This window comes from Penicillium manginii (assembly GCF_028828005.1).
Source record: "Penicillium manginii strain IBT 31320 chromosome Unknown utg000008l:1.0-3226943.0:1.0-3228205.0, whole genome shotgun sequence".
In the NCBI taxonomy this organism is placed as follows: domain Eukaryota; kingdom Fungi; phylum Ascomycota; class Eurotiomycetes; order Eurotiales; family Aspergillaceae; genus Penicillium; species Penicillium manginii.
Genome location: NW_026643109.1, coordinates 881,871 through 897,415, shown reverse-complemented (window position 1 = coordinate 897,415; position 15,545 = coordinate 881,871). Strand labels below are relative to the sequence as shown.

Below are 15,545 nucleotides of genomic sequence, written 5' to 3'. Positions count from 1 at the left end.
AAAGAATAAATTTCCATTCAAAGTTTTTTAATCAATACATTTTATTAGCGAAGATGTTGAATTTCGGGTTCTTTTTCCTGGTGAACACCGTATTTTATCCTGGGTTCTCAAATTTCGCACAAAGCTTTCACAACTTCAGCACCTCCCCGCTGGCCAGAACGGACGGCACCCTCCATGTATCCTCGCCAAACAGTAGCAGTTTCAGTTCCCACAAAATGGACATTCTTAAATGGCCGGGTGAGGTTCTCTCCCACGCTCGTGAGTGTTCCTGGCGTCATGACTGGGCAAGGGGCACCAAGGAAGAATGCTTGCTTCGACCACTCCATCTCCAAGTGATTTGACGGGAAAGGGACATCGTGAACAAGTTTTCCAAAGGATTGACTAAGTTGCTCCCATGCCTGATTATAGCGAGCAGATCTGGAAAGCTTCGACCACGTCCTGCCACGCTCCCCAACGATAAAGCAGGTAATTGACCACTGGTCATCTGCGGGGATGCTCGTATCTCTGGTAAAACGAATCGGCCCCGTTTCAGTATTCAAGACACCTGAAAACCCGGCTTTGCGCCACCAGGGCTCTTTAAAGACGAATACCATCTTACTGTAGTATCCCATTACTGCATTATCGCTTAAGGTGGTTTTCGTTGCAGGCAATGGTGGATCGAAGGATATTGTGTGATATAATGTCGTTGGAATGGAGATGATAACCTTGCGGCAGTAAATTGATTCTCCAGTTCCTGTGAGAATTACACATTTGTCCTTTTGAGACTGGTCAATCGAAACAACCGGTGTTCGTAGCTTTACGGTATTTGAATCAAGCTCTTCGGCTAATTTCTTCGAGATTGTTTGGTTTCCTAGCTCGTCAGCTCTATGATTATATGTACTATGATTTAGTCAATCATACCTTGTCTATTTCTCAAGTATTGACCTCCATCTTTTTCGTCCGATATTATATTATCGATGCCGGTAGCGCATTTGAAGTAATGGAGCATGTATAGTGCGCTAACTTCATTGCTCTCCACACCGAGTAATTCCGCGCAGAGAGTATCTGCGTATCCAGTTGCTTCCGTATTGTTCGTTCTTTGGACACAGAATTGTCCAAATGTCAACTTATCGATTTCCCTGGCACCGTCGGAATCACAGGGACTGTTCAAATTGACTTTGGACGATTCTGTCCGAAGTAGCTGCAACATTTCTTGGAGCAATTTCGCATCGCCCTAAATCTGCATCAGCAACGAGAATATCATTAGCGCGGGAAATGAACAGACCGGAATCTGGCCATACGGGGTCTTTATGGCAGATCCGTCGGCCAGCTGGATGACATCATAGCCACAGGCACGTTGAACCTCTGCGTCCATGCCATATCGTTTGTATAACTTGAACATTTCACTCTGGGTTGTATCATTTATCCACGCTGCGCCTAAATCGTTGAAACCTCTCTCGGTTGATCTCATTGTAAGCGTCTTTCCACCCACCCGCTCGGTGGCCTCCAGAACGCAAACGGTCAGCCCTGCTGATTTGACCACATGGGCTGCTTGGAGACCACTGAGGCCTGCACCGACTACCACCACATCGAATATACGTTTGATAGTCATATTGCACTTGAATCTTTGTCGTTGGGTGGGGAATGGTGAGGAAGAAAGCGGGTGGAGAAGCTGAACATTGCATTTATCTGCAACGCCGAGACCGCCGAGGCTGACTGCATCAGCCCATCAATTGCTGATACCGATCTACTGTAATTATTACTGTGTTTGTAAGATTATTCAGGTCCTCGGAACACTCCGTCAGATCTAACTAATTTATCTCGAATTCTCGGTCTATACATGGGCTTTGTCTTCCAACTGAACTGCCTTTGTCACCAACCATGCCTCTCCAGAAACCTTGGGAAGACAGCATCTGTAGCTTTTTACAATAGAAATCAAATTCTGCAAGTTTTCCATTGTAACCTTGGAATGCCGAGCACGATTTACGATCAAATTGGTATGTTCGGTGTTGGGATGATCAAATCAACCCTTTTGGAAAGCGAGAGCTGTGAACAAAATCAAAGGGCCCAGAAGCAGTCAGTTGACATAGCTGCGTCAACATATTTTCTGGAGGTACCGGCATGCACGGTCATATATCTTTACATGAGAAAATAATCAGAAGATAACGTGAATGATGTTGAATGAGTGAGAGAATGAGAGAGAGTGACGAAGAACAAGCCATTCTGGGGTGTTTGTCCGGTTTGTCCGGTTTGCCCGGTTTGCTCGGCTTTGGCCAAAACTGCGCATTGAGCTTTTCCCGCCCGCCGTACCGCAATTTATAACGGGATTTTCTGCTCACAATTTTTTTCTTCTCTCCCGTGCTCGCGAAACTTTTTTTTTCTAAGCTTCGCGTTGAGCTTAGAGCTCCAAGCTCCTCAAGCTCCCTTTCGACACTCTCTTGGAGACTCAAGGAACAGTTTAATGATGGCTGTTCCTATCTCTTCCTCTTTATTATAAAATTCAAAAGGTAAGGAATCCTCACACATTGCGCTTCGCAACACTCCCCCCTCTGCCCTCCCCCCTTTGGATGATGATCATAAAGACATGCAAAGGCATTCCTCAATCTTAAGTTATCATGTGGAATCTGTCATACTATTAAGTTTCAGCCTTGTCTGACAAAGACTCAATTTTGCCTACCATTTTACATCGGCCATTTTGATGAATCCATTGCTAACAAAGTTACTTGGATAGGTACATATCAAATCTTCCTATCAATCTCTTCCTTGCCCGGCCTCTATGCCTTTACATGAAGATAATTTGAACGAACGGGCGGACATAACGTATCCACCAACCTGCGGACATCAAAACAGAGCGTACAAACTCTGGGACGTATGGAAAGTGGAATACTTGTTGAGAACTCGTCACCTGATCCTTTGCCCATATGCACTTCTTACTGGCGTCCACACAATATTTCTGTCCGGAATGATTTGTCTAATAAAGTGCTTATAGGTAAACACATTCTTTCTTGTTCTCGCATCACCACACAACATCCACATGGCAAATATTTTATGATGAACTTTTATTCACACTGTTTGACCTGGCACTTCGTGCCGGGAATGAACATTAAACACAAAATTCTGATTTAATGAGGTATGTGTCTTTTCTTTCCTGCCATTGAGCCGAACTCGTTTCTAACTCTCGTCACAGCCTGATATAATTGCCATGTTTTGATCTTGCATTGCACCAGTTTGCATTTATTTTCTGAATGCCATTGCTGACCCAGCATGATCAATCTAGGAGTTCACTATATGAAGTAAACACTCTATTTGTCATGATTAATGGTAAGACTGCACTCTCAAAATCCCTTCACACCACACCCCCACCTACCGTGATGACAAACACTTTTTGCTGTTACCACCGAATTCACATTGAGGAAACAACCACAATTATTCACCTTGGAGAACTGACTACCTTCTCATCTTCCTGATGTTGCCACTCATTGTCTTAATGATCCATTGCTAACCAGCTTTGCAGTACTATGATACCCATGAAATTTTTATCTAGCAATACTTGAATAAATTTTCTCTTATCTTGGCAAATTCTTTTTGTAATTCTTCATTTCCGTAGCACGAGTTACTTTCCTTAACTTAAGCCCGCGCTTGTCAGCGCGTAATCTATTCCACCCAATGTCCATGCTCCTTATGCCATCCTTCAAGGCTCACTCCCCCATTGTAAACATCATACACAACTTTCTTTCCTTCCGGCCATCTCGCCCAACTAGGCTTCGAGGCATTCATGATACAAACCATTTCGTCCGGCACGGGCAAGTCAGTGTCGATGGCCGAAGCAAAAGGGTGAATGAGTTCAGGCCAGTGAGCGTCCCATAGCCACAGCATGGTGCTACAATTGGAGCAGAAGTTCCGCTCTGATGAGCAACGCTCCTCATTCGGGGTGCCGCGGTCTTTGATCGCCTTGTATTTCCTGCGTTTACATGATCAAGTTAGCACAATTATATGATTTTCCTCGGTATAGCCCTGGAGTGTTTGAGTTTTAAATGAATACTACCCAGGTGGTAATACTCACTTGATCAAATGCTGGCCCTGAAGCACCCGCAAGCTATCCGCGATTCCACCCAGATTTACTGCGCCCATATGTCCGCCCACCTTGCGACAAATGCTGCAAGCGCATAGTTGGTATGGAACAGGGGTGTTAGACTGCAGGGTGAATCTCACGTCGCCGCATTGGCAGCTTCCGTCTAGTTTCCTGTTCAACGATCAGTGACACCCTTCCGAGTCTGATGTCCGCGGATGCCGTGGGAAAGCGGAATGATAGATGAACGTACATAGGCATCCTTGGCGGGTTAGATGCAAGTTTGGTGTGAATTCGAACTTGTCAAGTGGCGATGTAACAATATCGGGTGTAATAAATTGAGTCTTGGGGATATAGAAGGCCACAGGTGATGTTGAAGAGTTCAAGTTCCGGAAGGCGTCAGATGTCACCTGCCAGTGGGGATTGCACTTATATACTTCAAGTCCAAGCGGGGACTTCCTACTACATCAAAGTCGAGTGCAAAATGCGAAACAAACAAGCCATGCAGATCCAAGATACTTGAATCGTATCTCCGATATTCCAACGAGATTATTGGACAATTTAGGTCCGAGTCCGAGTTGCTGATATAGAACTACATCATCGCTCTGGATTTGGGCTTCTGGTTGGCCCAAGGCGGTGTTTGTCTGCTTTGCTTGGTTTGCTTCCCGCCGCCAATCCGCTGGGCTTCTGCGTCTTCCACACATCTCCGCTCCTAGCCAGTCACTACTTTTCCTTGAGGAGACGAACCTCTTGATCTATACAAATATGAGTTTCGGAGCCCCCGGAGGTGGTTCAGTCAACTACAAGCCTACCCCGTGAGTAACGGTGGTCAATATCCGCAATTTTGGGAAATGCGCTCCGCTTCGCCCGAGATGGGCAGATACCCCAATCGTCTATCGTTGAACTTATTCGCTGACCATTTGGATATTTCTTCCTGACAGGCCTGAGCGCGGTAGCTTTCCTCTCGACCACGAAGGTGAGTTTGCAGCGATACATCCCCTCCGACCCGCCAATTAATCCCCTACACATCGCCCCGCCACGACGAAAACTGATCACGGCTAAAATACATTCGATTGCTATAGGAGAATGCAAGCACATCATTTCCGGATACTTGAAATGCATCAAATCCAATCGGGGCACCAATGACGAGGCATGCCGGAAGCTGGCTAAGGAATACCTTACGTGCCGGATGGACAAGTACGTTGCCTCCGATTCCAAGCCTCGGCGCGGCGACAGAGCAAATTCTCGAGCCAGATATTACTGTCAAGAACACTTGTGATCAGTTGATACACCGCCACTGGAATGATACTGACAATGGGTTTCTTTTCTCGCAGGAATTTGATGGCGCCGGACAACTTCGAGAATCTTGGGTTGATCTTCAAGGAAGACCAAAAGAAGAGCAGCGCTCCAGAAACACAATCAGCACAAGGGACGGAGACTAAAAACTGAGTCGGATGATTTCCAACTGGGGACGAAGAGAAGACTTGTACGATATTGTAGAAACCGGAGCAGCCGCACCAGACTGCGAGTTTGCACTTGAACGGCGTTGATTGAAGGCGTTGTACATTAATGAAATACACTCAATTCCATTTCGATAATCGATAATGAGTAATCATTATAGTATCTTTTACCTAGGGATGTTTAATATATACCAAAAAGCTTTCAACTCAAGTACATGGTAACCACCCAATCCACCCATTGGCCCGCGCATGCGGGGAAACCATTTTGAACTCCGCCCAACCCTCACCAGCTACACATCTCCAACCCCCCATGTCCTAATAATGTCATCAATCGCCCGCCCACCAGACCCATGTCTGGTAGCGATTATATTAATTGTACGATCACGCACTGGCCCCCGACTCGTCTTCCACTACCCGCCCAAACCGCTCAGCGAAAACCGGCTCAAGACAACGACCAAGGGCGGCCGCCGCATCTCCCGCACGCGCAGCAGACAAGGCGCCAAGAACACCGACTCAAGCTCCAGCGACGAGAGCGGTCTCAGCTCCGATGACGACGACGACGACCGCGAGCGCGACACGCAGCCCCCCCACCCTGAATTCATCGAACTACCTCAGCGGGAGCTCGCATGCCGCCGCAAACCTCATACCCGCCAGGAGGCCGAGCAACTTCGGCCTCGACGAGCATGGCATGATATCCGCGTCGCCGGGTACGATGGAGCCACAGCGGCCGGGCTCACTGGGTTCTGGTCGGGGGTCGACGCGGAAGCGTGGAGGGGCAATGTCCGATGCGGAGGATGATGGGGCGTCGGATCAGCCTGATGGGTCTGGGTCTTCGTCGCGTGCGCCGTGGGAGTCGCTTCTGGGATTACCGGGGAGTGTGTGGGAGAAGTTACTCAGTCCTTCGAGGTCGTGGCATAAGCGGCGCTACGAGGTAGGCATCAATGACCTGGCATTGATTGGGTGGCCGGTCTTTGTGCGCGACGACGGGAATTGGCGCAAGCAGCGCCGGAAGAAGAAGAAGAAGCCCCGTGCTGAGTGGGAGGGTGGGGAACTAGGTCATAATGAGCATGCGGATGAGGCGCAGGTTGAGGACGGGGTTGTTTCGCCTGATATGGGTGCTAGTGTTGCTTCGCTTGCGGATTCGCTGGTCTCGCCTACTGATACTAAGCGGAGCTCGATGGCCAGTGCGAAAATCGGGAAGACTGTCGATGATCGTGATGATGACCCGGAAGATAAGGATGATATGACGATGTTTAATGTGGTTTTTGTTATGGATCCGCCGTTGCTGGAATATGCTGGGCGCGTCAAGGAGATCTATGAGAATATCATCAAGAAGTTCGCCAAGGCGCTCAAGTGGGAGCAGGCTCGGACGGGATATGTGTGGAAGGAATCACAGCACATTCTTCAGGTTCGAAGAAAAGCACGAGAATCCAGTCAGATCTGCCGTTCTTCTCCTTTTGTCAACTCGCAAGCTAATGGTTCTCCAGAAACATCCGTCCATAATCTATACTCGGACTTGATCAACCAGTCTTCTTTGGCAAGGGCTATCTATACGGTTTATACAAGCATCTCGGCATCAAAGATTGCTTCTGTTTCGCTCAGTCCAGATGTTTCCATCTCACTGCAGATTCCACCATTGACATCGACGCCGTACCTTGCTGGGCCTACGGATAAGGCGTATCCAGGTCTCTGGCTGACAACTGCGGACAGCGCCACCCCGGTCGACGACCCTGCTGCCGATGAGAACAATGCACCGCATCAGGTTCTGGCTAAGCACTTCGCCCTGCTTCTCTTAGACAGCGAAGCCTCAATCATTAAGGATGTTGAAGCTTCTGGGGGCACTCTAGCTCCAGCACTGGCACATTATATCCGATGTACGAAGCCAACTAAATCCTTCGCCCAAATATCCGCCTTCTCGGGGATTCCACTGCATACCATCCAGATGTTGGCTAGTCATCTTGTCTACTGGCGCCGTGCCCGAGCCATTCCCCCGATCCACCAACGCGATACTTACATCGTCTCTCCAAATTGCGACTTGAGCAAACTAGAAATCGCTACAATCGCCTACCAAACAGCATTCCCAACTCTACCCAGTCTTCCCAAGATGCTCTCCGCCCTGAGTGGCACACCCCGCCCTTATGGAAGTTTCATCCCAAGCAAAGACCACAAGGAGACATACTTTACCATCCTGGCATGGCTGCTCCGCGGTGGCTGGGTGACGCAGCTCAGAACATTCGCGCGGATCAAGGTAACCCCGGAGATCAAACTAGCCGTCGAAACAGCCCTGCGCAAAGAAGAAGTGGACCGATATCTCTCCAAGAGCAACAACTCGAACTCCACTGCAACCGACGATTCAGACAGTAACGACGACGCATCTTCGTCGTCCTCATCTTCCCTCGCCAGCCACGGCAGCGGAGACGAAACCCCCATGCCAGGCCGATACGATCCACATGCCCAACTACGCACCTCGCATAAACTCCTCGATCGATCGACCGCACTCCGCCTCTCCTCGCTAATCCTCTCGCCGCACCGCGCATCGCCGCTCGAGTCGCGTTGGCTGGACGAGATTGTCGCGCGGTTCCCGGATAAGCCTGGACCCGGGCAACAGCTGGTTGGAATGAGTCCGGACATTGCGCCGAAAGATCTGCAGACTTTGCTGAAGAAATATTGGCCTTTATTTTTGAAATACTTCAATGGTTCCGATGCGATGGAAAAGATCCCCGTGCGCGAGACCTTGAAGCGTAAGTTGGTTTGGCAGGTTCTTACACGGTTGGGGTTTGTGACGGGGCCGGTTGGCTCGCTTGAGCTGGACGCGAGAGAGCAGGTGCTTGTTGCGGTGCGACACTGGTAACTACATAATAGTAGCTTGGAGGCCGCGATCAATTGTTTTCTGATAATGATTTAGGGTGGAGAGAGAGGTGATACCTCTTGGGGAAAATTTGGAGTTATGGTTGGTTATATTGTCTTGGGCGCTGTGCTTGATACCACTCCTGTTTCTAGTAGTTTCATGCAACTGTATAATCGAGTATCTAATTAGCTATGGCTACATGTTGAATCTACAGATAGACCAAGTCCTAGTTCTAGTAAATTACTAGTACTAACTACCCCCGACTGTAGATACCGAGAAAATGCCGTATTACCGATACCCGCCCATCCGCGACGCCCAGCCGCGGCGTCGCAAAAGGCCGGTTGTAACGCAATTACATTGGAACCCACATCCACATCCATCCCGACGGATTCCGTGTGCCCTCAGCCCTAATCGCGGTGCCGAGTTAGTACTGTAGTCTGTGGGTGCGGAAAGAGGAAGCAAGTGACATATCAAGAAAAGTCACAACAACTTGAAGACTGAAGAATTGTAATATCAAGCCTGAGAGTAGACTCGGAGTGCTAATAGCAACACATGCCTGGTCGCTACCAAGAAGTACTAGTATGACAATGCATGGCCATTGGGATCTCCAGGGACCCTGCAAAAAAACCCTGCCAGTAGAGGGCAATGCAGAGGGGGAACCCCGAGACAGACCCAGCATCATCAGGGCCCCATCACATTCAAGTTCCGTCGCACCGAATTGGCACGGACTCGGAGGGATGGGATAGGAGTGGATGGGATGGGATGGGGTTCTCCAGGGCGGACGTAGTTAGTACATAAATTACACTCGTCAGGTACCCGAGGCCGGCCGGATTGTACTGCTTTTACGGTTTGTCTCAAGGGGTTTCAGTGTTCACGAATAATGGCGCTTTAACAGGTACATTTTATATGGACCAATTCAAACTATATCTGTAGATTTTCTGCCATTCCAGGACTATTGGCTTACTGCCTATTACCTTACTATTCAATATCCTGAAGAGAACATTGAATACTGTCGCACCCGACCCCAGCCAATGGTCTTGAACAGAGGGTCGCCCGGTGGAGCCCCCGCGACATTAGAAAAAAATTGGAAATGAAAATGAAAATGTGCCGTTCATGTCCACTTTTACCCAAGGTCCAGGGCTTAGGACAGAAAAGTCTGACACACAATACAGTGGGTGTGTCTCCCCTTCATTGGGGATTAAGTCTGGCAATTGCTCAGGTGGCCATTTACCTAGGTAGTACCTAGGTCCCTTCAATACAAGGGGACCGGACATAAGTGATAGGATATCCCTTTAGAGATACTGTATCCATGGATATATAGTATACCGCTTGAATGATTCTGAATGGGTGAAATTGGAGAGAACCTGCGGAAAACTGCAACTGCAACCGCAACTTGACTGGAGTGGAGTGGCACTGCCATTGGTTGTGATATTTCATGAGGCTCGGTTGTTGGGTTCAAGTTCCGTGATCCCATTCAGTTAGTTAGTACCCAGGTAGTATACATTTAGCGACAAGATATTCACGACTTCAGTAACTCCACCACAAAGGGGGAAAGAAACCCTAGAAATGAAAATGAAAACACAGAAATGGAGAAGCACTTCTTTATGTGTCAGTTCATATATTGAATTTCTCTGCAGTGTTGCAGTACCTAGTGTAACGGGCGGTAATGCCCCAGCATGGAGATGTACGACTAATACGCGTCGTGGAAAACCTTAGGCCGTGCAACATCGTGGGAACCAGAAGGGGAGGAGTAAGATATTCGATGTTAAGATGGATAGTAGGGAGAGATATCAAATTCAAAGTAGTAAAACCGAAGTCCTATTGCCGTTCTCTGTAGTATACCTAGTATACCCAGGTATAATACAGCAATACCGATACCCAGCGTAAGAACCCCCGCTACCACAGCCGGCCCTGATTACCAAAAATTATTATTTTGCACTTCTCATCTTCACCACTCCCCTCCTCCCCCTCACCTCACCTCACCTCACTTTCTCGGCGTGCGTCTCCTTCCCACCCCGGTTTTTCTAACCTCCAAACTGATCTTTCTAGTCCCCTGCTTTCCTTGCAGTGGCCTACACCCCTCGTGTGTCCTTCCGCGAACGTGTTTTTCCCCCCTCCAGTGAGAGCTTCTCCGAAACTCTCCTCGGCACTCCTTGAACGTCTCTCTAAGTGAGATCTGAAAGGACCCGATTTCTCTCTCCTCCTTCCCTTCCCTTTTTTCCGAGACTACCAGTCGTGGTAGAAATTGGCGCCTTCCTCCGGCCCACAATATCTTTTTCCACCGAAGGATCGACCCATCTGCCGACAACAGTCCGGACTTTTCGTCGTCCGTCATATCCCTACCACGACTTCGCCTTGTCTACCCAGCAGGACTCATTCGGTCGTCGACATCTTCTTGAAGGATCAGACAACACTGGGAATTATCCGACTTCAATTTTTTTTTGGTTGCGACTTTTCAAGCGGATTGATTGTGCGGGCCACCCAGCTCATTTCTTTCGCAACTTAATTGTTTCGGCAGTAACAAGGCAGCGCCTGTTTCATTGTCCGGGTATTTTCCCGAGTTAACTTCTCGTCTTTAAGTCGATCTGTGCGTCTGCTAGCTGTGAGCTTTTCAGACCAACAATCACTCGACCAAGCGACCCAACGAAGCTACACATGCAACCTGTGGCCTAGATCGCCAACCCTCACATTCCTCCCATCCTCGCGATCCGCCGCTCCGACAACCTTCCTCGCGAGAAGTTTCATCCCGTCTTGCCCTCTTCGAAATTCCCCGGATATAACACGACGTGGGAATAATCCTCGAAAAGAAGGGAACGCATTTCTTGGTGGGATTGCAAGAAGGCAAAGGCTTTCTTTCCAATTTACCACAGTTCCGGAGATCCGCGCGTCAGCGTTTAATCGAATTCTCTAGGATCGCCAAAGGGAAAACAGAACTCCGCCTGTGAGCAGAGTAATCCTGTGATTTCAACCCGGAACTTTTTTTGCATCTTCACGTGAAACTCTACATTCGAGTTTTATTCAGATTCGTCAAGATGAGCACTTTTTCCTACGCGCAAGCCGCCAAGGGCCCCTCTGGATCACCAGTACCAGCCAAGGCCACACCTACAGAGGTGCAAAATACCGAGACCAAGACCGAGGAGTCAAGCAACGATGCTACGACAGAATCAGTCACCCCCGCCTCCGAGAACGAGACACCGAAGGAAGTCGAGCAGCCCACGCCGACCGTGAATAAGGACGAGGAATTCACCACCGTCACTAGCAAGACCCGTTCCAAGGCTATCCACTCAAGAACCTCATCCCCAAGCGTCCGATCCACAAAGGAGTCGAAAGAGAGTGATTCCTCAAATACCAATGGCAAGGCCGACGCCTCGTCAGAGAAGAAGTCCCAGGACGCCAAGGCCGAGAAGTCCGAAAATGGTTCCGAGGGACCCAAAGACAAGTCTGACAAGTCCGAGAAGACTGAGAAGGCCGAAAAGGCCGACAAGACTGAAAAGCCTGCTCCCCCCCAAGGAGCTCAAGGCCGCGCCTCTTCCCAGTGTGAACATCTGGCAACAAAGGAAGGAGGCTCAGGACGCCAAGGTCAAGCCTACGCCTGTTACAAAGGCTGCCTCTGGAAAGGCAGAGGAGATTCAGCAAGAGTCCTCCAAGTCTGGCTCGAAGAAGAAGGGCGCCGATGCCTCAACGGAAGGTTCAAAGGGCGGCAAGAAGTCCGACGGTAGCAAGAGCCGTGACGATCTCCCCGCTGTCGCCGACGCCTCATCATGGCCCACTCCCGAGGTTGCTCTAGATGAAGAGAAGAAGAAGGCTCAAGAGAAGACCGACAAGACTGAGAAGTCTGAGAAGAGCCCCGTTATGCGCACCCACGGCAAGGAGAAGTGGATGCCTGTGGACTATGTCCCTACTGCCGTGTTCAACACCCCTCTCCCCCCATCTGGTCGCGGAGGGAGCCGCCGAAGTGGTGCCCGCGGAGGTCGCGAAAGTGGCCGAGGTGCTGCCCACGCTGCCGGTGAAAAGGCTAGCTCTGGACAGCCTGCACAAGGATCCGCTGGCAAGCAAGCCACCGGAGAGCGTGGTCAAAACGAGGCTGGCCCCAACCGCGCAGCCTCGCTTCCCGCCCAGGCGCGTCGTTCGACCAGCGCTGATGTCAACACAACCGAGGGTCGCAAGACCCAGCCCACTGAACGTGGTCGCGGAGGCCGTGCCGCTGAGGACACCAACGCCAATGGTAAGCACACCAACGGCGAGAACGTCGCTCGTCCCCAGAAGCAGTTCGGCAAGAACGGCCAGGCCAACTCTAAAAACCCCAACCTTGCCGTTGATTCTCAAGCCGCTGCTCGTGCCAACGACCGCCGGGCTGAGTCCGGCTCCAAGTCAGCCGACCCTACTGGCTTCGAGTTCAACCGTGGCGGCCGTGCCAACCGTGGCGGCCGCGGCCCTTTCAACTCTTTCAATGGTCAGAACTCTCAGTTTGGCAATGTTGCCAACAACGGCTTTGTTCCCAAGTCATTCGGCGGCTTTAACGACCGCCAGCGATCGCATAATGGCCTGACCAACGGATCCCAGCAGGGCAACCGCATGCCCATGCGCTCTCCTTCCCTCCCTGCCTCCGGAAACATGTACAATGTCTACCCCTTCCCCGGCGAAATCAACACCATGTACGGCTACCAGGCTGTTAACCCCGCGCCGATGAGCGCTATGCCTTACCAGGGATACATGGAGCCATTTACGCTTATGAACATGCTGTCCATGCAGCTCGAATACTATTTCTCCGTAGACAACATGTGCAAGGACATGTTCCTGCGTCGCCAGATGGACTCTCAAGGATTTGTTCCTCTGGGTGTCATCGCTAACTTCAAGCGCGTCAAGTCTCTCACCGAGGACTTCGAGCTCATCCGTCACATCTCTCGCCAGCTCCGAACCGTCGAATACCAAACCGGCGAGGATGGTGTCGACCGCCTGCGCCCGAGGGAGAGATGGGCCCAGTGGATTCTGCCCTACGACCAGCGCGAGCCGTCTGCCCAGCACGAAGGTGCTGCTCCAGCAGCCCACTCCGGCAAGAACGACGAGAACGTCCCCTTCAACGCCCACGGTCTCAATGGCGCACTCCCCAACGGAGCCCAACAGTTTGTGCCTAACGGTACTGGCCCCCGTGGCTCCCAATCGCTGTCCTCCGCGGCCCCCGAGTTTCAGCCGTCAATTCCTCAGAATGAGATTGCGAATGTAGGATACCCCATGGATACTCAATGCTACCCCGCCAAGAGTCCCCCGCGAGAATGCTCTTCCCATTTTACCCCATGGATCGACCCAGAAGTTAACGATAGCCCTGCAGCGTGCGGACTAGATCCAAATCCGACGATCCCACCCTCCATTTGCTCTGGTCGTACGGTGTTAGCTAACAGGTATGACGAGTCTATTTCTTGAGACCCTTTTTCCAATAAGGAAGGAAAGCTGCAGAAACGCCAACTAACACTTTAATTTCTTAGCCTTGAAAGTGTTGGTGATGATGATACCATCCGCCCACCTTCAGTTTCCCGCCAACACCGCAACCCGGGGTGGAAAGGAAAAGCAAATAAATCCCACCAAAAGTCCCTTAATGTCAACAATTATTCCGAGCATTTCTCATCAAATCATGCATCTGGAGGTCGACCCAACAAAAGACCCCCCCAAACCAGGCCTTCCTACGGGCCCTCCCTATCACTCATGGTCAGATTACCTGACCCGCACTTTCGACTTGTCATTGTACAATGAATTTCGGCGTACAGCCCTTGATGATTTTTTCACACGACACGTCGACTATGGTTTCAATGCTCTTATGTGGTTTTACAAAAGATGTCTTTACAGTCACTATCCTATTCCTGAGCCAGTTATCTCGGATCTTGTTGGCCTGTCTCGAAGTTCACATTTCATGCACCATGCAGCTGTCTCTGAGGTCCTTCGTACAGCCATGAGAAGCAGGAAAATGGAGCAGTCTAACCTGGACAGGACTGGCATGTTCCTCAACCGTGACCGTCAATCAAGACCGGCCTGGCGAGATCGTGCACATTGAATACGCCCCTCCTCGTCGCGACTCTGTTCATCGTCTGTTCATCGTCTGCTTTTCTTCCCTCTTCTTGTTTTCGCTTTCTGGGATCCATTTTCTTTTTTTTATTATTTTCCTTTGCTCCTTCCATCAAATCATGATCAGCCTTGTTGTGTTCCAAAGGGTTTTTGCATACATTCTCGCCCACTCCCCCCCTTTTCCCTCTTTCTAGAATGCCGAGTGTTGATTTCCATCGCAACAAACAGCGGCTTGGCTTTCCCCGTCTGTCGTCCTATCTCTACCTCGCTCTCGCCCTTTCTCTCTTCACCTCGCCGTTTGTATTACGCAGCTGCTTACCTTGATCATGGGATTTTTCGTCTTTTTTTCTTCCAAAATGTTTAGGAGTCCGGGCATGATATCATGGGCAAAATATCCACCCCCACTTTTTCGTTTCGATGCCTGGTTCTGCGGTGTCCGGGGCCCAAAAAATGATTTTTTTTTTCTCTTTTTCACTTCATTCTGCCTTCCTTCTTGACCATAGAAACTTTTTATGTGACTTTTCTTCCAAATTTCCTGCCTTTGCCTCTTTTACCGCTCGTCTTTCCTGACTGCTTCCGATTGTTCTTATCGATTCCTGCCTGCTGATGCCGACATGCCGGCTCTGCATGCTGGATCTTAGCGAGTTCAGCATGATGGCGCTTTTGACCCCGAGCAAAGCGAAGGTCAAGCCCAACAAATGAAAAAAAGTGTCTTGTATGATGTCTACTATCGTCCTCTGTTACAATCGAGTGTTTGCTCCATCGACGAACACAATCCAACCCCCTTACGACTTCGGATCCGCAGGTGTTAAGGGTTATCTGTCGCATAACGATTACATTTTTTTGTATCTCTTTCGTCTTTCTCTAATAGCGAGAACTGAAAAGTAAACAGGGCAATTTTTTCCTTTTCAGTTTGGGTTACTCTTGTGCATAAATCGGGCCGTTCTGAGTTCTCGTTGGATTATCTTTCTTTCCCCTTAGTTTTTTTTTTCCCTTTTTTAGTCGAGGACGCAAGGAAATTCAAAGCATCCATGTGGATGATTCGGCGATAATTTAAACCCTTCATTCGTGTACCCTAAACTAAGCAGTTACCAAGTGTGTACTTTTATACTCCGACTCCGCATGTTGGCCT

At 49.7% G+C, this 15,545-nt stretch overlaps 5 protein-coding genes across 5 annotated transcripts; 3 read left to right on the top strand and 2 right to left on the bottom strand.

Annotated features, from left to right (window-relative positions):
- Positions 1–107: 107 nt before the first annotated feature.
- Positions 108–1,591, bottom strand: N7533_010983 (flavin monoamine oxidase family protein; the record flags this gene model as incomplete). Its single annotated transcript, XM_057107633.1, has 3 exons — positions 108–850; positions 901–1,213; positions 1,265–1,591. The coding sequence occupies 3 exons, from the start codon at positions 1,589–1,591 to the stop codon at positions 108–110; spliced, it is 1,383 nt and encodes a 460-aa protein (XP_056955011.1).
- A 2,042-nt stretch (positions 1,592–3,633) lies between these two features.
- N7533_010982 (GFA family protein) lies at positions 3,634–4,309 on the bottom strand (the record flags this gene model as incomplete). The annotated part of the gene is made up of 3 exons (XM_057107632.1): positions 3,634–3,940; positions 4,043–4,222; positions 4,302–4,309. 3 exons carry the CDS (start codon positions 4,307–4,309, stop codon positions 3,634–3,636), a joined length of 495 nt encoding a protein of 164 aa, XP_056955010.1.
- A 504-nt stretch (positions 4,310–4,813) lies between these two features.
- N7533_010981 (coiled-coil-helix-coiled-coil-helix domain-containing protein) lies at positions 4,814–5,497 on the top strand (the record flags this gene model as incomplete). Its single annotated transcript, XM_057107631.1, has 4 exons — positions 4,814–4,863; positions 4,990–5,024; positions 5,131–5,245; positions 5,383–5,497. 4 exons carry the CDS (start codon positions 4,814–4,816, stop codon positions 5,495–5,497), a joined length of 315 nt encoding a protein of 104 aa, XP_056955009.1.
- A 260-nt stretch (positions 5,498–5,757) lies between these two features.
- N7533_010980 (nitrogen permease regulator 3 family protein) lies at positions 5,758–8,359 on the top strand (the record flags this gene model as incomplete). The annotated part of the gene is made up of 2 exons (XM_057107630.1): positions 5,758–6,261; positions 6,323–8,359. 2 exons carry the CDS (start codon positions 5,758–5,760, stop codon positions 8,357–8,359), a joined length of 2,541 nt encoding a protein of 846 aa, XP_056955008.1.
- Positions 8,360–11,388: 3,029 nt separating this feature from the next.
- On the top strand, positions 11,389–14,402 carry N7533_010979 (La domain family; the record flags this gene model as incomplete). The annotated part of the gene is made up of 3 exons (XM_057107629.1): positions 11,389–11,795; positions 11,851–13,736; positions 13,840–14,402. The coding sequence occupies 3 exons, from the start codon at positions 11,389–11,391 to the stop codon at positions 14,400–14,402; spliced, it is 2,856 nt and encodes a 951-aa protein (XP_056955007.1).
- Positions 14,403–15,545: the final 1,143 nt, after the last annotated feature.